The sequence below is a fragment of the Spodoptera frugiperda genome, chromosome 6 (assembly GCF_023101765.2).
Source record: "Spodoptera frugiperda isolate SF20-4 chromosome 6, AGI-APGP_CSIRO_Sfru_2.0, whole genome shotgun sequence".
NCBI lineage: Eukaryota > Metazoa > Arthropoda > Insecta > Lepidoptera > Noctuidae > Spodoptera > Spodoptera frugiperda.
Window position 1 is genome coordinate 3,094,646 of NC_064217.1, and position 22,154 is coordinate 3,116,799.

Below are 22,154 nucleotides of genomic sequence, written 5' to 3' on the forward strand. Positions count from 1 at the left end.
AAGTAATATCAAGTGTTAGTAGTAGTTTTTCATTTTATTGGCGCCCCCCAGACTTTGTCGCCCTGGGCCATCGGCCCATGTCGCCCCCCCCCTAACGCCGGCACTGAATGTACCTGCGCGAAAGCTCAGACTCGCCAAGTTACGTTGACCGTACTGTAGGCGTTAGCGTTGTTTCACGCGCGCCACCCGAGGAAGGGAAGCAGCCTCCCAGGGCCGCTGACGTGGCGGGACCTGACGTAGACGTAGCATAGTAGTAGTATAGTGTTGAGGCACGGGGTCGGGTCGTAAATCAAAGGTGGTTGTTTCCAGTCACTTATATTTTAGATTTTTTTTTTACAATAATGCGAATGCGACCAGTCCTCAACCCGACAAGCCCGTGACTGTGTTGCGTCGCACAAATGCAACGTTGCGAAACCTAAGACACGATGCATTGTCGTCCCTACAGTAGGAAGGATTAGAATAGTAGGGTACACAAATCAAATACAAAAATAATTCTATATTATTTAATATCAGAGAAATACAGTGATATAAACTTAATTCAGACCTTACTTTAGACGGCTAAGGACAGTCAGCAGTCAAAGTATTAAGAACGCATAAAATTATATAAATTATTAAAATATACCTACCTAACAAAAATACATATACATACATAACTATACATTTCAAAACGTTAAACATAGGTGTGAAAAACGTAAGTAAATATTACAGCAAATCATTTGTTAAAATAATCAATTACTTTAACAAAATAGTGTGATACAAATTGTTAGGCACAAAATACATTGTGAAAATCCTTCTTGTAAACACAAATAAAAACTAAACGAAAAACCTTTTTCGGAAGGGCATAAAAGTAATAAATGCTGCTTAAATCTTATGTTAAGAAAACTTAATCTTGAACATATTCTGGTATCGCTATTAATACTTCAGCCCCGCTTAGGGATTGCACTCAGTATGTGTATTCCTGCCTCAAAACTGAGTACGATGTCCAGTATGTCAACCTACCCTTCTCTATCAAATTGCTTTATTAGATATTCAACTTTATCATTTTGGTATATAGTTGAAAATCCAATGATAACAAGTTATTACCAGGTGGGTTGACCTGCTGACCACTCCAGCTCAATGAGAGAATTTTATCTATCAAAAATACACATGGCGAGTGCAATCCCTAACAAAAACAAAAGTAAATAAACTCAAAAACTTCTGTAAAATACTTCTAAAGATAACTATTCTGCATATAGGCAAAGATACATTGCAGTGTTCAAGTTAGGAGATGAACATTCAAGAGAAAAGAAAACCTCAACATATAATCTTTAGTAAATTGAACACAATTTATACCAGTAATGGACTAGTAGTAACTCAATTTTTGGCAACTAAGGACAATATTCTACTGTTACAGATTTAGTAGAAATTCTACAAGGAAAATTACATCTTTTAGATAAGTATAAAGAGTGCAAATTAGTTTACAACAGTTTATAAATATACTGTTATTTAAGTTCCTGGATGATTTAAGCTAACTTACTATAGTTGGACTATTACAAATGTGCGAACTGTTACATCAAAATAATGTGACTATCCCGCACAACTTGCATAAGTGTTAGCGAGAAATCTGATAAAAATGACTAATTACAGATCACACGTTGATAATGGCTCAACTATAGTTATTTTATTCCTAATAGGTATTTCGAACTTATTGAAAACTGCATTTATAATGGTAACATTATATCAAATCTTTCATCTCGAAATAAGCGACAGGAATTAATTGCCAACGCAAAATGATGCAGTACCATGAAATCATAACAGCTCATCCGATTCAGCTGTTGTCAATTAGTTCCAAAACCAATTAATCAGTGTTTAACACATATATATCCATTAAAATAACATAATAGGATAATTTACGTTAAATACCTATACATAACATGTTATTGTGAATAAATGAAGTTAATGACATCTTACATACTTTGTGGAACTACATATAAACATATGAAAAATCAAGTAGTAACTATAATTTTCGCGTGTATACTAATTAAATAGTGATAGTTACATTTAAATGGATATTGTTATGAGATATATAGCGACTAAATTATAGCAATAAACATACAGAAGCTACATTCCATTATTAAATTGTTGCTTAGTATAGATACCCATAAAAACATCTTTTATCAACAAAATAACCTTCTCCATGTTTAATTGCTAACCTAAAATCGACAATCAATGTTCAGAGGCTACTAAGAATAGCCGATTGACAACAATTTGATGATCATTCAACATTATCCAGTCTTTTATTATACATACATACTCTCATCCTACTGATTTCAAACTATTAATACCTGTAAGTTTCTTCAATAACCATTCTTTACATTTTTTATGGATTATGGTGACAAATCAGTTAGTCGTACCACCTCAAAGTAAGCAATGAACGGCCCATGGACGGCCAAAATCAAAGGAGTTACAAGTGAATTGTCGGCCTTTTAGGAGTAATCTCACTCACACAGACGCGTTCTTTCACGTCAATTTTCTAAGAGGCCGTAATATAACTCCAGCAGAGACGGCCCATATGCCTAACTATGGCTCTGCCATAGAATATAATAGAAAAAATCGTATCACATATCATTGTACATACAAATTAATGTAATATTTCTAGTATAACAAAATAATGTCACACTCGAAGACATGTCATAAATCCTTGACCCATCATTCTTCACAGCTTCGGTAGAAATAGGCATTTCGCCAACTATGTCACATGAACAAACCAAATGGGCCAGAATATTTGTAACATCTCCGTACATTGCTCTATTTTAAGTCCGTTACCTTTTTGTTCTGAAAATTATTTGATATGGAGCTAAGTGACAGTTGAAAAATGAACCTTATTGTTTAGGAATAAAGATGGGTGTGACAAAGAACGAACAATCGATACTGATTGAAGCAAATCAAATTATTGGCGTATTGTTAGCAAGCTGTTGATGCTGATTTATTTGCAGAGAAGACCTACATTGTCCACTTAACGCAACTGTGTTGTTTTATGCGTAGAAGATGAACAGACATTGTACTCAAATTACCCTAGTATGTCAAAAAGGTATCAAAAGTTTGAAATCAGTTTCCATACACAGCCTTCATAACAAATACTTTACAAACAATCTTTTTACTACGTCCAAGTGTATGGTAACATTATATAGACAGTGAATTGAAGCCTTGCACTTGGTTTCTTAACTAATGCCTTTATAATAATGTGTAGGAAACAACACGTGAATAAGGCGGGTGTATTAATTACCAAAACTTAACATTTTATGTTATCCATTTTCTATCATCTCGACCCTTTATGTGGCTCCACTGGAAAAGAAAAAAATTATAAATTAGAGCTTGTTTACATAATGACTAACTTCTTGGTAGCTTAAATATCATGGATTGATGAATTTGTGTACAAAGTTAAGGGTATGGAAAAATTGTATTAGCTAATGTTTGCGTAGACAAATCTAATTTTAGTAAAAATACAAAATATCTAAAACTAAACCCAATAAAAAAACACTTAAACATCAATATGTTACTGCCAATCTTTTTATTTGCAAAGAAACTATGAAGTGTAATATTAGTGGTCATAAAACATGTATTTATGAGGTGTTACCTAATAAATAAAATTTTATAGGAAAATAATGGCCAGGGCTCTAGACAATGATGAGCTGATGAAAGGCTGTTAATCATATTGATTGCGAAAGCATGATGCTATAAACATACTATTTGACATATAGGTATATTTTTAACAGAAGTTCTCAAGTTTTATAGCTTGCTTGTATTTAGACTTCATTAAGTTACTGAGACTACATAAATAAGTTGAGTAACAATATAAAGATATCTTTACATACCGTAACTTACTGGAGATTCCCGATATCTTCCTCAAACAATCTTTTACCACCTTTTAACAGTTTCTCAGAATCATTACCGTACTTCTTTGTGTATTCCTCTAATCTAATGAGCCATTGTGCCCAGTGCTCCCTTAGTTTATCAGAAGAGAGGTGGAATACATCAGCTTTAGATCCATCAGTGTATGCTATGACTAAAAGTGCATCTCGTACATTTAAATGTTTGTAGTTCAAGTCGTGGCACACTGCGCCGTAGTAAGCAGCTAGTTGGACAGGGTTGTCGTAAGTATTCGCTATCGATTTGCGAGGCTTGTCCGATTTCTTCCATTCGATTAGAGTTGGTTTTTCCCTGGAATTAAGAAAGAGATAGATAAGTAAATGTCAAATAATCTGTTTTATTTAGACCAAGATGATAATAGTGAAAATCAAATAGGTATTAAAATGTTTGTCAGTCAGTTGTTCCTTTAATTAAGCTATTTACTCAGTGATTATCTATTTCACATACTTGTGCAATAATAATATATGTCATAATATGTGTTTTTAAAATAGTAGATTTAACAAATAAACTTCTCACAACATTGTCACAGATTACCATAGACATACTTAGCAATAACAATGGGGCAAACTTGAACCTATCTTCTATACAAACAGCATATTATATTTAAATTACAGAAATTCTCTGCCTATTATAAATCCGAAAGGTAAAAAATATGAAACATTCATTCAACTCTTTGACAAAAAATAATAATAATAATTTTAAAAACATCTGTCACTTTTAACAAAGATCCTACATTCGACAGTCATGATGAATGACATTATTACTGAAATAAAACATCTGTTGTAAATTGTAAACAGTAGCTAGGTGCCTACAAAATTTTCTTTCAGCCCACTCAGAATTCTAATTCAGCGGGAAACATTAAAAACACGAGGAAGAAAAACAATCAAATTGCGCCGTTGTTCTAATATTTTCTAACGGACGTCATACGGACTTTATGTAAATATTTTTGTTTATAACTACGCGTCTCTTACTGACGAATAGCTATATTATGTAGTAGATAATGTAAATTCCTTTTTGCCATTCCTTTTTTATGTACAAAGATGTTTCCTGTTTTCCTGTATTCATAAGTTAGGTTTTTCTATATAAGTCATCTCTGATGTAATATGTTTAGAAGTCTTATTGATGTAATAAATCAGATAGGATTGAGAGGAAACATAAAATCAACTACCTACTTCTCTCGTATGATTTCATTAAAAATATTTGATTTTTACTGTGTACTTCCACTTTTATTTATTCGATACAGAGTAACTGTCAATTAAACAATAGAATATCAATTTTACTATTCTTTATTAAAGTCGAAAATCCATTGAAGAAAATTAACAGATAAAGAAAGGTACTTTAGAGGTGCTGCCTGTACTTTCAAATATCAGCACCCCAATATATTTAATAATAAATTAAATTACTGTTACGTGAATTATCCGAGGAGTTTGGCACGTGTCCGTCTGCCCACAAGATTATATTAAGCGCCGATAACCTTGAAACTTCCCTTGACATTAGCAATCTGTTATTCCAAATCGTGGATGTCAGTGACTCCTTTATCGCGAAGGCATTTCGTGATAATGATATACTTTGATAATATTGAGTGACGTTGTAATACTTCTTTTTCTATTCTAATGTTATTTTTAGTTGTTTGTTTGTGTTCTAGGGCTTGCAAAAGGCGTGAAGCAAGACTAATACTGGATTAGACAATAAACAACTGTCTGAAACACTGACTGGTGCGGTGTCTGGGCAACTGGTAAATTGTTGTTTCGGGTTTGGGTGGCATGTGTAAGGGCACTTGTATGTTTGTAAACTCACCCACGACACAGGAGAAAATCCTAGTATAGGGCAAAATTTTTTTTAAATGAAGAAACGAAGAATGTATGAATGAAGAAGAAACTGTTTTAGAAATAACATTGCAGTTTCTTCTTTTAGACTACCTCAGCCAAAAATTGCTCTTTGAAACTTATCCAAATCATCGTTTACAATACCACAAATCTCTTATGAAAAATTCAATATATGTGAATGGGTGAGGCCACCAATATTATAATGCTTTGAGTTTACTCACTTTATATACTGAACCAATATGATTAGGTATCAACCAAAAATAAAACATCTCTGAATCATTGTTGAGAGTAACAGTTAATAAGATTCAATTTCGTTCACTAAGATTCGCATGTTTCAATGACCTCAAATATAAGAGTCCAATCACATTAGTTTCATATGTAATGATTTTTACTTTCTCCACAAATCTGTGACGCAGTGGTCGGCCTTGTGGTGGCCTAGCGAGAGGGCTTCGCAAACACGATTGTATGCTTCGTTAACGAGTCAGTCGCAACACACCCACTCAAATTTGTGCAATGTGTCTGGGGCTTAAGATTAATATGTAGGTAAATAGACTTGTTAAGCTGATAGCTAGGTGGTTTAGTAAGATTGGAATTCCATGTAATTCTGATAGTAGTGCGGCCTATCTAGTTACATATCAAAATGGAACTAAATACTGGTGTAAGAGTGGGTGTACTGTATATAGGTATTTTCTCTGCATGCAATCTTTTTAGAGACATACAAATACAATCTAGAGATACTAATAATAGATGGAATAAACAAACACCTATAGCTCCTAAAGCATATAACAGCATGCTTAGTACAGTGGATGGGCAACTAGCTGTCGTGCAACATGTAGTGGGTTCGATTCCCGCAGGAAGCAACACTTTGTGTGATCTACACATTGTTGTTCTAGATGTTATGCGTGTGGGAAATTGTATGTTTGTAAACGCACCCACAACACAGGAGAAAGTCGTAATGTGGGGCAACATAAAAGAAAAGAAAGAAATAGATATAGGCTTTAAATGATGAAAAATATACAAATAAAGTTTCAACTCACTCATAATCAGCAATTGCATCAAAGATCCCCCTGTACTTCAATACAGGGTGTATGACATTTGATTCTATCGCTTTTGGTGATGAAATGTGTTTCAATACATCAGCTACAGACACCCAAACGCCTTCAACCTCCTTTTCTATGCGAAGCTGAGTTTGTGGCTGTGTGAAGTAGTTCTTCAAGGTGCTGTGGAATTTGGTACCAACTGCCATTTGCGCTGTGGAGAAATAAAAGACAAATCTAAGTATTTTTATAGATGAATTTAAGGTTTAATGGTTTTTTAAAGCTAATTTATGTTAATGATGTGTTGATATATGCAGCACTTTCTAAAATATTTTTTAGTGTATTCAGTTATTAAACTCAACAGTATTGTTAGGATAACAATATTGTTAGAAAACATAGTAGTTGTGCCCAGTATATGATAATATCTTCACCCGCTATTACATGGGACTTAGAACACTGGTGAAAAGTGGGTGTACATTGTACAGAGGCATTATGTGCCATAACATGTACATCTGCCCTGTGGGGATAAAAAGCATGATGTTACATCGATACTACATTTAATAATAATGTAACATCACATACATAATCAAACGTAATGTACTATGTATGTATGTCGCCGCTTGAAGCGCCATCCAAATATAGTTCCTTCATAAAGCTTCACATACTTTCTAATTAATAGTCACATGTCTTGGCAGTTATCCTAGGCTTTTTGATTTCATATATCAAAAATCTTACTCTCAATTGCTTTTAATACCTAGTAGTTATATGAATAAAAAAATATAATGCCTTATCCTAAACTAAGTCAAGTCATTGGTTAATGTCTGACAAGTTAAAAACACTCACATTATTACACAGATTACAGAAGATGAGCATGCATTACTACAGACTGCCTCGTTGGTCGAGTGGTCGCAAGTGCGACTGCCGAACAAGGGGTCTCGGGTTCGATTCCCGGGTCGGGCAAAGTATTGCTGGGTTTTTTCGGGTTTTCGAAAATTTTCAGTAGTAGCACGGAGTCTGGAATTGTGTCCAGTATATGGCAATAGGCTCACCCCCTATTACATGGGACTTATAACAAAAATGGTGAAAAGTGGGTGTACATTGTATAGTGGCATTACGTGCCGTAATGTGCACCTCTGCCTATCCCTTCGGGGATAAAAGGCGTGAAGTTGTGTGTGTGTGTGTGTGTGTATCATAGAAGAGAACAGAGGCTTCCATCTTACTCATACATCTTCAAAAGTTAAGAAATGAAGGATAGTGACTTAGAATGTTAAGTTTTTTTTTATTGTAACTACATGAATCAGTTGTTAGAAAGAACTGTATAGAATACATAAGAACATAGAGTTGTCGTCACCATCACTTTTGTTGATTGTTATTGAGATTTTATTTCTGCGCTAGCAACAGCACTCACATTAACAATGTATGGTTTATATTTAAACAACTGCATTAAAAAGATAGCAGTGAACATGTTTTTATTTTTATAGGTATTATATAGACAGACAGACTTTTAGAGATAATTTTATAACTTTTGTGGTGATAATATGATTCAGTTTATCAATTTTGTACTTGGTTTTTGGATGCCAGTACATCAAATTACTGTGTTTTCGCTTTTTTGTTTTTTAAACTTAATATTATGGACACTAGCTAACATGTACTGAAGGATTTTACTGATGTCATGACAATCTTTTGATATTAAATGTTTTATTTTACCTATTTCCTTACTTCTATACTACAGTGTTTTGAGCATACAGTTAATATTGATTTTTGTTTTCTATTGACAAAACAATGATCTCAGCATGACATCATGATGCAATTTGTTGATTTATTAAATTAGAAATTAATAAACTTTTTAAGACAAGTTCTTGTCTACGTATAAAAAGTTTTGGTATAAAATCTGAACAGGTTTTATAACAAAATGTCTGCAAAAGTTAAGTCTGTGTGGATATTGTTTATCCTGTTGTGAGTTTTTGAGGAAAACATTTTATTAGAATGTGTTGAATATATTAAAATTTTATAAAATATAGGTTGTGACTCTAATTCTGATTACATTAACCAAAAAGCAAGTCACTAACCTGCATAGAATTTATTGAACTCCTCCTGTCCCATCTCAGCAATCCGTTCCTGTTTCCATTTCTCCAATGCAGACCTAGACTCGTCTGTCATAGTCTTGTTCAAGATCAGGGTCACAGAAGGATACTGCTGAGCGTAATCATTCTTGTGTGGTTTTATTTGAAGGATTTTGTCCTCACTTGCATAGCCAGGCTGGGCTGGGGAGCTACGGGCTGCATTACAAGATGCAGAGGTAGCTACACCTCTCACAGTATTACTCAAGACTACACCAACAAAGTTCACACAGTGCCTTGTATTCTGCCACATTTTCGTTTTCAACACATTCACCGCCAACACAGGATTATACTTCACATAACCAGTCAATGTCTGACTCTGTCTACCATTTCTCTCTGTACTTTCTAAGAATTTCAATTTATTTTCGTTTGAAGCAGTCGTGTCGTTGTTTTGATGTGATGTCCTATTTTTAGCTGTAACACACAGATAAAAGCGGCGTTATGCGTGCGCGTGTGTATCTCGCGGCGCCAAAACTGAAATGTCATATGATGTTAATTGGCAAGATTCGCTACGCGGACACTATTATGATACGTAGTATGTACGCATAAATTGAGATCGAAAGTCAACACGAGCGTAAACAACACTTTTATTATTATCGACCCGAAGCTACGAGATATGCGGTTCCCAGTACCACTAGCGCAATAATGGCTTCCTCGTGCAGGCTCTCAGATACTATTTAGAAAGTAGATAATCTAGTCATTCGCAAGGTTGCAGAAACCTTACAAGCAAATAACAAATCTCCACTCACCCGCCTTCCGTGATCGCTGTTTCTTCTGTTTGCTCGTCTCTAATAATGGCCCAAATAATTCCTTATTCTCCTTGTTAAATAGCTTCAATTTTTCGGCAGCATTCAAGAATGAAGCAGGTCGAACCACTTTATTCCTGATAAATTCTCTACTTTTCCTCTCAAATGAGATTCTTTGGCCGATCGTGCACACTGGTCGGAACATCGTGTATTTGGAGTTTAGTGCAGTTTGATTTTTAATTAATTATTATTTATAAAGTTTAGTATTTAAGGCTCAATATAGATAGAATATTTCATCAGAATTCCTAATCGAATCCTAATCAAAAATTGACAAAATATGATGAAATGAAATTGAATCTTTGCTTTCCTTTCCTTTCCTCATTGAAAATTAAAAAAACATTACGTCAAAATCAAATGGCATGAGTTTGACCAACTAGAAAAACTTGCCATTAAAAAAATAACATGTATAATATGTGATAATATGATTTTTGTTAGCTCGATTTCGAATATGTTGAAAATGTAAATTAATGAAGTCAGCTAAAATTTAGATTTTATTATAATCCCAATTAATATTTAAAACCAATTGAGAGTTGATTTTAAAGTTTTCAAATGAACTAAAGTATTTCATAGATGGCGCTGAGAATAAAGTTTATGATTAAACTTCTAGATGGCGCTGGAAACATTCGCTATGTGACCAAATTAAAAATTATCGGGTGCTGAAGTACTACCTTACGAGTTCAGTAATATTAAATTCGGTAGGATTATACTAAAACATGAATGAAACAATTGCTATGCGGACAAATTGAGATGTTGCTTTCTTGGACCACTTTAAAACGAGACAAGGACTTTTGTTCTTTGTGGTATTATATCCATTAATTTGGCGGGAAAATGGATATCGCGAGATTGTTTGTAGCAGCATTTGAAAAGCCGGCTAGACGCAGCTTGTGTGGCCGTGTCTTCTCTTGTGACATCGAAAGTTGAGTTTATTGAACAGGTGGTCAGGACTAGCGGGTGTTCGAAAATATTACGAAACGAAACTATTTATTTGTGTTCAATTTAATTTAAATTATGAGACACAGACTTATTCATCAAAAAGTGGATTGATGTGAGAAAAAAGAAGTGCAATATCCTGAGGGATTTTTCTTGGATATTGTAAGTATACTTATATTAATTTTTTTTAATAGTCTTTATTAATTTTTAGATAATATCAGAAGAAGATGGCAAGATTTTTATCTGCAATTAATTCATATAATACCTTTACGAAAAAAAAACAAACAAAATATTAGGTTTCAAAACCATTTTCAAATGATTATAGGGTAGAGGGATGAACATTGTTAAAAATAATACTAATTTGAAAATGTAAGACGGTGCTTTCTTACGACAATATTAGGTTTAGATATTATTCATATTATATAAAATACGAACTTAGGAAAAATAGCGAAAGCTTAAAATATTGAAAGATTTAAAATAATGGAAAGTTTCATTTTGATTTTCAGATGGTCATTTGGTTATTAATAAAATTAACTTCAGTAAACTTTTTTATTTCTTTGTAGGTATTTTGAAGTTGTAAGTATTTTAGTAATAAGTACTTAGTTATTATTATTATTTATTTTATTTACCTACATATTTAATTATTATGTTTAGAAATTTAATTTGTATGTTTTATTGAAAGAAAAAAAGTAGGTATTCACTTCAGTAAAGTCACTAGGCTTTATTAGGTAACCTATTTCTTACCTACTTACCTAGTATCTTTAAGTACCTATTTTTTTTTCTTTTGAAAACATAGTTAGGTAATTTTTACCCGTACGAGGTACGATTGGACAATTGGGTAAGTACCTACTTGTGCAGTGGCGTAGCGTAGTGGGGGCGGCAGGGGCGGCCCGCCCCGGGCGGCACTTTTTAGGGGGCGGCAAATTTTAAACAATAAATAATAAAAATAATTTGTAAATATTTCAACCATTTTATTTTTTTTTCGCAACTAGAGATCGCAGAAAGTAGTGTGAGTGGAATGGAACCTTTAACGAGTGGCCCTGCCCCGAGAGGGAACCTTTAGATAGAGTCGACTGTACAAATTTGGACCGAATAAAATGAGCTTACTCTTTAGGCGTAGTCCCGAAATCATGGAAGACGGCCTTGGTCCATCCGATCCCTAAACAAAAACCGGCCAAGTGCGAGTCGGACTCGCCCATGAAGGATTCCGTAACAGCAAGTAGATGACATAATATAAAAGTTGTAAAATAACTTGGTTTTACATAGTGTTTGTATGAACGACAAAGTTATATTTGCGGTTTTTGAATATGTTTTATTTCTTAAAAACTATTATTGATATCTGGTTCAAACCAATTTTCGTTGTTAGTTTCTATTGAAATCTATAGCATATATTTATTTTTGTTTTCTCCTTCTCTTATTTTAAAAGTTAGAGGGGGGGGGGGGCACACATTTTTCCACTTTAGAAGCGTCTAACTTTCAAACGGTTAATTTTGAAAATGGTTTTAAGAACCTTAATGTCTTTTTTAAAGACCTATCCATAGACACCCATTATGGATATGTTAGCTGAAAAAAATTTTTTTTTTGAATCAGTTCCATGTATGGAGTGCCCCCTTTTAATTTTTAAATTTATTAATTTTTATTCAAAATTCGAATAGCGGTTACCGAAATACATCAACCTTCAAAGTTTCAACTATGTAGGCCCAACAGTTTCGGAAATAAATGGACGGACGGACGGACAGACAGACAGACATGACGAATCTATAAGGGTTCCGTTTTTTGCCATTTGGCTACGGAACCCTAAAAAGGCGATAGAACAAATCCGTCCAACTACAGACCGATAGCCATAACTTCCCTCTTCTCGAAAATAATGAAATCCATTATTAACTGCCCCCTCTTGCGGTACCTAGAGGATCACCAGCTACTCAGTGACCAGCAATACGGTTTTCGTAGAAGTCGATGGGCTGGGGATCTTCTGGTTTACCTGACCGTACCGTTGGGCACAGGCGATCGAATCTAAGGGGGAAGCGTTGGTAGTTAGCTTGGACGTGGCGAAAGCCTTCGACCGGGTTTGGCATAAAGCGCTTCTTTCGAAGCTTTCTTCCTATGGTCTTCCCGAGAAATTGTGCGAATGGGTCTACTGGTTCCTTGCAGACAGAAGCATTAAGGTCGTTGTCGACGGGGAATGCTCCGACTCTCTGTCTGTAAACGCAGGTGTCCCTCAAGGCTGCGTGCTATCATCTACCTTGTTCCTCCTCCATATCAATGATATGTTGCAAATCAGCAGCATTCATTGTTATGCGGATGAAAGTACAGGTGATGCCTATAATACCGCTTGCGCTAACATTTCTCGGGAAAACGTCATCGAGAACCGAAACAGACTTGTGTCTGAAATCGAGACTTCTTTGCGGAGAATCTCAGATTGGGGTGAACTTAATTTGTTCCAGTTTAACCCTACTAAGACACAGGTCGGCGTGTTTAGCCCGGTATTAGAATTGGGATGCTTGGCATCAACATTTCGAGCGACGTCCATATCCGTGACCATCTAGAGGATAAGGCTAAATTATCCTCGAAAAAGCTTGGTGTGCTCAACAGCTCAAGGCAGTATTTCACTCCAGCCCATCGCCTGCTTCTATATAAGGCGCAGGTTCGGCCCCATATGGAATACTAGTCTCATCTGTGGGCGGGGGCACCCCAGTACCAGGTTCATCCTCTGGACCGCGGTCAGCGGCGTGCGAATCGGATTTTTGAGTGGCAGGAAATTTAAAACCGACTTGACAGCTTCGTTGTACATTATATCGCCTATACCACGGGGAGTGCTCTGATTCATGACTGTTCTCGCCGAAAAGTTCTCTATTATGAATGTATGTAATGTGTAGTATACATTAAATTAAAATACCTAAATAAGGGGGCGGCAAAATTGTCTTCCGCCCCGGGCGGCCGACACTCACGCTACGCCACTGTACTTGTGCAATCTTAGTTTAATCATAAAGAAATATAATCATTCTAAATATTTAAAAAATATACCTATCTATCTAACATTTTGGGTATCAGTCCCTATATAATTATAGATTGTTTTATACGTGCGTATTAAATTTATTTCTGGAAATGGCACGTATTTAATTTGGAACCTGCTGCGGAAAATATTGGATTTCCTAACACCGTGCCTACGTGATGTTATGTTTTTGTTAGGGGAAAAATCATCCAATGACTTCTTCCGCCTTGAACGAAGCGAGAGGGAGTTTCAGACCCTTACTGAGTAAAAACCACCCCATTTTAACTCTTGCTTTTGCAACCGGAGCATAACAGTTTGACCAGTTCAGATCTAAGGCTACACTATTGTAATTAATATGATAAATTAGGTATATGTGGTAAATAATAATTAATAAAAAGAAAAAACAGAACATTACACACACACACACACAGCGTCACGCCTTTTATCCCCTAAGGGGTAGGCAGAAGTGCACATTACCTATAATCTGAATAAAAAAAAACCTATTTTTATACCACCATCTGACTCCAGGCAACGTTATTACCAGGTAAGCACTTGTATGTAGGCAAAGAAGAATCTATGTTGGAATTTATGAAACGCTAGAATGAAGATGAATAAGGCATATGAAATTACGACGCCTAGCGTAGCTTTGAGGCCTAACTTTTTACGTTCAACAGCGTAGCTTTCATCCAGGTATCCATTTACATTTTATAAGTTTTTCGTAGGAACTCGAAATGAAAGGGTTGGAATTTAATGTACTACTTACTGTTAAAATAAAAAGGGATTGTGACCTGAGAGATTTGTGATTGTGCCAAAATCGTTAAAGTCGTTTTAGTTACTGAATTGAGATTCATGAGAATGAAAGCTTTACTAAATACCTAGGTACCACTTCTCATACTGGAATCATTTCATTTCTCTTAGTCTTATTTCAACTATTCCATTTAATGAATAGCTCGTTAGTTAGAAGAAAAATCATACAAATTTTAATTTAGGCAGTTTGTGAGCACTTGTCTCGTTGAAAGAGATCCCCTGATTAAGTGAAGTACAGTAAACAGTTTGTTCATTCATTTAACTTATGTAAAGAGTGGCTGTCAGGCCAGCGATAAGATGGTGAAAGAAATTAATTTAAAAATGGAACCATTCAGTGCATCGCGGGAGCAGAATTTTAATTAAAAAATGTCTGCCACGATGCGAGAGGAGATTTATTTTAACAATTTTTCCCGCCACACTTAATCTAATTTCAAGTTGAATTTATTTGCAGTAGTTGGAGGTTTTCATGGTTTCTCTTTCGGACCAGTTTGTGCGGTCGCTCTATTTCGAGTGTTTGTGGTGTTGTGTCAATAAATTGACTCAAGCGAATTTGTGCCACGGCGTGACTGGAGAACCCAGTCTGGGGTTTATCTAATAATAGTCTCAGTGTCTACTAGACGAGATTAATGATATAATTGGTAAAGAGTGGCACTGAGGTCCGCTTTCTTCTTTAGATGACTATAAACTGTGAGATTAAGGTTAGAACCATTGGAAACCGATCTACATACTCCAAAAAAAATTGCTGCTAAAATCGTAGAATCATCATGATATTATTAGGTATATCAAGATTATACAATTTTCGACACTAAATACGTTTCAGCCGATAATTATCCGATCATCATCGCTTGATATCATTTCATGGGGTTATAGCCCCTTTCCATAACCTTCTAGTATACTTATTGAGTTATACGGCTAGACCATTATATGGCAGTGTATCTAACGGATACTAAAGCTATGATCGTAAAACTCTTGGACGTAAAACTATTGCTCTCTTCGATACGATAAAGTGTAAAGTTACTTTATTGCAATTTCTTGTGTCCATTGCAATTTATGATGCCTGGTTTACTGGAAGTGTCGAGCACGAGACCTCTTTTACGGTTGGAAAAAAAGATATTGGATTTATTTATTACTTCGATTACTCATCTGATGTACGGTACCTAATCATTATTACCTACGTTACATATTCATGCCTTTATTGGATATCTTTATATCCTTTGGGAAATAATACGAGTACAAAAGACTAATCACGTATTTTTGCCTAAAGCTTCGAAATTTTTGGAAATAAACTAGGAATGGACGCTACGTGAACTTGCATATTAATGAGATATCGATAGCGTTACCAAACGTTAGTGCCTGTTGGTCTAATGGGCACAAACATGAATACGAATTAAGTAGGAATAGCTATTGTTTTAGGGCAGGCAATGCGTTATAAAAGGAGCCCTTTATTAAAAAAGTGTCCTCTATCGATTTATAAGCTTGAAAAAGGATTTTAATGGCAGATTAAATAATGATCCAATATTCATGGTAGTAGTGAAATGAGTACTAAATTAAATCTCCCTAGTAAGTACCTGTAACATTCCTATATATTTTGTCAATAGTATGTCACAAACGAGAACTAAAGTAAATAAATATACGTAAAATGTTAGAACATGGAAAACTAGAAAATATTTGAATTTTCAGGAAGCAAAAAGTTTTTAAACTCGAACAAATAAAACACGTAACGATGGGTAAAAATATTTCGGAAAAACTTTCATAGCGATTTATAACAGTTCTGAATACCGCTTTAGAACAGTTATGAATGTGTGCTCGATGTACAGAAAAGTTCCGAAAATATGAAACAACCACGAAAAGTGTAACAAACTCCGTCAGTTCAGTTCGACACCAAAATATGTTCGTGCATTCGGAAATGATTTGGCAATAAATTAATTGGATTTAGTGATTCCGCAAATGACTGCTCCATTCATATGCCATTTCCCTTAATGGATGGGAAGATGAAATAAGTAAAATAGGTTTATTACCCACTTTTCAACAACAATGGTCAGTTGTCAGGCGAGGAAGTAATTAGGTTAAGCTCTCACTGTCTTCCTCGATAGCCACTGATAGACAAGTAATTACCACCAACAAAATATCCATTTTATTTGGAAGTAAATCTTTTCCTTATTGGCTAGGCCTAATTCTGAAAAAACTTTCTGTTAATGGGATGGTATAATTTCTGAGAATATTGCTTGTGAAAGATAAAAGCTTATGATTTTGTGGTAGTGTTTACATTTCATTTATATTGGGGTTAGCTTAGTTTAATACGATCATGCCATATTAAATGGTAGCAGGTCTCCGGACCGCTGTTACACTAACAAACGATCTCGGAAAGACATTGGCATAATCCTCCCAGTTGATTGGATTGTTGACCGCAGCATAATGTTATTAGTACCGAGGCAGATGCCGTTGCCCATGTTGATATTATCTCAGCTGTCTCCTAGGACCGCTAGCAATATTAGTTCAAGCTAATCCTCCACTAAAACCAACCACCGGTGCTGCATGCTAAATGTGAGCGATCCGAATGTAAACACAATAGTTAATAAATTTTGCAATATTGTGTACTATCGGGTGCAACGTGCAGCTGAATCAAAACATACCTTTTGTTCAAACAAAGAAGGCATTTTCAAACGCTGCATGTGCAATCAGGCTTACGAAAATAAAAACATCTAAACGATTGTTTGTAGAGCTCGCAGCATTCAATAACTGCTGAACGAGGTAGTTTGTTTTATTCTTCGCAAGTTTATAAGCAGATTGGGTGTTATTTGGATAGGCATCATTAGATTTTTTGAAAAGCGAAAACTAAATCTTACTACACGAATGTAATAGGGACTTATAACTATGTAGGTAGGAACTGACGTTAAAATTTCGTTCACCGACGAACTCATATGCACACAATTACTGTCTAAATTATCTGAATTACGCCACGGAAGAAGATATCAGTAATACGATTCAGGCTTGAGGAATATAGAGAACAGTTTAACTTCTCAAGTTAGATTAGATAGGTCAACATGATTGTGTGTGGCGCGGTTTGCGTACCATCTACGTCGGCTACGTCAAATAACTCTCGCACATAGTTGCATACTAGAAACGGCGATAATGTTGTATAAACATTCCTTTGTGTTTACTTACGTACAATAGGATTATTTAGGAAGAATTCTCAACTTGTAACTAACTGGATACCTATTGGTAATTGTATAAGTTTTGGGATGATTTCAATAGATGTAAAGGTCAAAGTAATCTGTGCTTAATTTAGGGTCCTTTGTTAGTAGTTTTTGTCCATGTCGTACCCATATTAGGTGATCAAAACTTGTAACTTCTAATCGAGTTGGTAACATACTTACTTTACTGATTTAGATAACACAATATTACCTACATATATTTACTAACAAAATATTTAAAGTTTGAGCGTATCTCATACGAAAAATATAATCAAATACATCTTTTGCTTCAAAGAACTAGTTCTGAACCACAATTTCCGGTGGATTCCCATTCGCTCAAGTTTTTCCCGTCTAAAGAAAACATCTCATCTAGGAAATAGCATGTCAAAAGTACCAGCATTATGTAAAAGGCTGCTTTCTGTATCTAGCTGATAATATTATGTATGTTTCAAGGAGTATCTATTGTGAGCATAAATAGATGATAATGAAAAAGATGATATTCAGAAGGATCAGTCCTAATTTAATATCTTGGAATGTACCATCACGTTCGATTTAATTTTAGAGAAAAATAAACGAATTAAGTAACGAATCTATAGGATGTACCGATATCTTCCTTAAGCTGGATTCCTTTTTACAAGAAATGTGTTTTCTAAGTTTTTAAAATCTAGCAGGACGTACGCAAACGGGGCAACTATCTAGGGTGCATTAGATATGCATTAAGCTGGCGATGGTTGTTAAATTTTAATACAGGTCAAAAGGTAGATTGCATCTACTAGACTTAGAGCATCAGGGCTAATTCTATCATCAGCGACGGGTGATATGATAACTAAATCAGTATGCGTATCACTGACGATATCGCTCCAGCCTCGCATCATCGAGCAATCGAATCAACTCATCGAAATCAGCTAAATCGCCAGCGGTCGGTGTTAAAAGCTGTGTATCACAGACCGGAGATAACTTTGTTACCAATCCATACTATAAATCAATTTGCTGTGGGATGAAGGCAAAGTAGAATACGTTTTTTTACCCCTACTCTACCCGTGGGTGTCATAAAAGCTGTGTAACTAAACATTTGACAGAGATCAGATATTAAAACTGATACATCACATCAAAGTCAAAATTATTTATTTCAAATAGACCAGGAAGGCACTTTTGAACGTCAAAGTAAATGTAATAATATTAATAACGTCTGTCTGTCGGTCAGTCATCTATTACAGCTATTTGCTTGTTCCAAAGTGTAGATTCCTATGGAGAAAAACGAGCAAGAGACTCCAAAAATCGTTTTAAAACCTGCCTGTTATGCGTGGTCATTATGGCAAACCTCTTTTATGCAGAGGAGGCAGATGAACATAGTTCAGCAGTAGACTTACTGGCTATTAATAATAAATCAATAACAAAAGATGGTTCTTTTGTATCTGTACCTATTTGTAATAATAGTGAATACTCGAACTACTTATGTGTCGAATAGTTCGTCTCCCACGCGGCACTCCGCGTAGTAGACAGTTCAAGTGTTTCAAGTGATTGTTCGGGCACCTTGCCTACAATCCATTTAATGAACTGTATGTAGCGTAAGGTTATTTTTGGTTTGTAACAAAGGTGTACTACTGTCCAGAGTTGAGTTCTGTAGAAGCTTTGGTCATTTATAAATAGTTTTATGATAGTTTGACAGTCGCTTCTGTGTTTGTAAGATAAACTGGTAGACGTAAGTTATGTGGTTTTTTACTTCATTGACTTTGTGTTTTCCGAGAATCAAATTAGGTACTTATATTAGCATGTTCACATAACGACATAATGCCCTTAATAGCTACTGCTATTGTATAAACATCTATGAATAAGTTTTTCGTTTTCTAGACCGATTCGGCATTTAACTTCGCATCTGTTACGTGATCCAAAGAAATACAATAGTTTACTAAGAGTAATGGAAGCCCAAAATGCTGTAGGTAGGCGAGTTATCCGAACACCAGTTTCACCCACGAAAATAAAATAGAGGAAAATTCTTTTGTACCAATAGAAAGTTTTCACGAGTTTGTAAAAGCTAGCGAAATAAAATGAAATGATACGAGTATGAGTGAGATTTTCTTTATACTTTAATTTCCGTTGTGCGTCTTAGTTCTGCAATATTGCAACGTCTTATTTTCAAGAGTTCACATTTATTGTGGTAATGAGCGACATTTACCAAGACCGAAGAAAGACTTTTCACTTTATCAAATTATTATGAGACTTTTGAATTATACAAACTAGCTTATAAACGACTGAGAAGTCCTTAAAATGATAAATGAGTATCTAAGAGAACTGAGAAAATAGATAAGTCAGAATATGTTTTTATCTTTAATACTTTTGTTTGGTTAAAATAGGTACCAAAAAGGAATATATTATCCTTTTCGTTATTAGAATCTGACGGTGCGCATTGGTAATGGATGTCCTTTAGGCTCACTGGCCCATCAGACCATAAATTGTTTGCGGCAGGTTTGTTGATTTGTAACTACCGTAATACTTCATGAGCAGAGTCTATTATTATAATTGTAGGATTGGTTCCCGTGGTCAAAAGCTTCGTTATGGTAATTGTCACCCATATGATACTAGTAAAATTTAATGAAGCAGTAGAAACAGTCACTGACCTGGTTCTATGAAAACATGGATTAAATAAACTATAATTGAGAATAAATATTTTTACCGGGATGGCTCTACATTTACATGTACGAACAGAAAAACTAATTCAATATGATATAAAGTGTAGTTACAACTAAATTAGTGACGATAAGACATATTCCCGAAACTAACATTCGACGACAAAAACGAAAGTATCTCGAAAACTTTTGATTGCGCATAAAATGTAACGTAACAACGTACTAGCTCATTACAAAGTTCTTTAACAAATGTTTATTTCATTTAAATAACAGAATAAAGCTACGGAACTTCTAAAAAGTGTGTAGAGTTCTAGTGAACACTGAAACCGTTGGAAATATCTCACAAAGGGAACTGTGTCATTACAGTAGTGTTGTTTGTGTATGTATTTATCTACGTATTGTATAAGGATGTGCATCATGACAAATGTAGACATTTTGTTAGTTAATGCAAGTATGACTGCGATTTTTAAATGCCATTTTTCGATTTCAAAATTTTCAATTATTATCATGGAATTGGTTCTCAGTGAGTGGTGGTATGATGCAACCCGCTTTAGTTTTATTTTCAAACAATTTTGTTACCATTATTGTACAAAATTCCTCTTTTCTAATAGTTCCGGAATATCGATAGCTCATAAATTGCCCCAAGTCGGGAATTTTGCAAACTAAGGCTATCTATCTTTTTGATTGTGCTGAGTTTGGGCATAGACGGATGGTAAGTTAAAGACTGAATTAATTGTTAGGCCATCAATAGTCAAGTTAAATCGTACTTCTAATTTATGCTTTATTTGGTTATCATCGCCATCTTGGTCTTTAATATCTCTCGTCTGCACGAAGTCGTCTTCCAAATTAGAGAATAATGGATTTTAATATGCGACTCATGAAATAAATTCTTTTCCAAATTATTTGAGAGTTCGCACTGAACAAAAGACGTCACGTCTTCAGTCCTTTTTAATTTTCCGCAAATGGAGAAACTTGATTGGAGGAAAGTGCTTTGTGTTGTGCACTCTATCAACTTGAATTGCTACAATTAAGGTCTTAAGTTGTGCTTTAACGTATTTCAAAGTTTCCAGTCTAATACAATTTCAGAAAGGAATTCTGCGAATTATACCTAATTACCTAGGTATATTTAATTTAAATTCAGAGAGAATAATATTTTTATTTAAAGCAACATTTTCTCCGATATGAATTCCCCTTTTTGCTTGATAGACGGGCTTCATTCAATTTATCCCGGCTGGCAGCGAGTTATCGACAGCCGCTGCAGTTATATGCATAATTTAACCTGCGACCACACGGAGTGACCTACATGCATCGCCCCAGTTTGTCTTACAACTCCGAGCCTTCCTTCGTCAGTATATTTTTACTGAAAGTAAACGCTTGGGTAAATACAGGAAGTTCTTTCACTGCGCGTGTTTAAATATGTTTTGAATGAAGTACTTGTATAGAAACATTTTTTTTTCGCGCTCGCTTGCACTTCAAAGCCATTCGCGGTTAGAATTAAAGACGCCATTTAGTGCACTTGTTAGCTTATTTTTTGACTTATGTTCAGAGAATTCGTGACCTGAATCATTTGAAATATTTATATCAGCTTTTAAAAATAAATTACTTTGGGAATGATTAAGGTCGGAAATGAGCGAGGCACCAAAATAAATTTGTTTATGAGGAAAAATTTGAAGGCTTCCCTTGCTTAGCTGTGATTAATTTTCTTGACCGGTAAGGGAATTTTAGAATTACTAGCAATTCAATTATCCACAAAATTTGCCTCAGGTAATAGGGTAAATATTTTAGGCAAAAATGTGAGACTCAGTTCTTATTTTACGTAATGGTGTTATTCCTTGTTTTGGTTACAAGATATGTTTGGTCTTCTACTACAGAAAGTAACTACAAAACAAATGCTATCCTGTTTGCT

At 34.9% G+C, this 22,154-nt stretch overlaps 2 protein-coding genes across 2 annotated transcripts in view; one reads left to right on the forward strand and one right to left on the reverse strand.

Annotated features, from left to right (window-relative positions):
* Positions 1-489: 489 nt before the first annotated feature.
* On the reverse strand, positions 490-10,034 carry LOC118267920 (mitochondrial genome maintenance exonuclease 1-like). The gene is made up of 5 exons (XM_035582175.2): positions 9,642-10,034; positions 8,842-9,306; positions 6,773-6,986; positions 3,855-4,200; positions 490-3,324 (listed from the first exon to the last, which is right to left on the reverse strand). The coding sequence occupies exons 1-4, from the start codon at positions 9,841-9,843 to the stop codon at positions 3,861-3,863; spliced, it is 1,221 nt and encodes a 406-aa protein (XP_035438068.2). The 5' UTR covers positions 9,844-10,034; the 3' UTR covers positions 490-3,324; positions 3,855-3,860.
* A 506-nt stretch (positions 10,035-10,540) lies between these two features.
* The window catches only part of LOC118267817 (connectin), a 77,300-nt gene continuing 65,686 nt past the window's right edge, over positions 10,541-22,154 (forward strand). The window contains exon 1 of the mRNA XM_035582040.2: positions 10,541-10,790. The gene's annotated coding sequence lies outside the window, so the exon portion shown is untranslated. The remainder of the gene's footprint in view (positions 10,791-22,154) is intronic.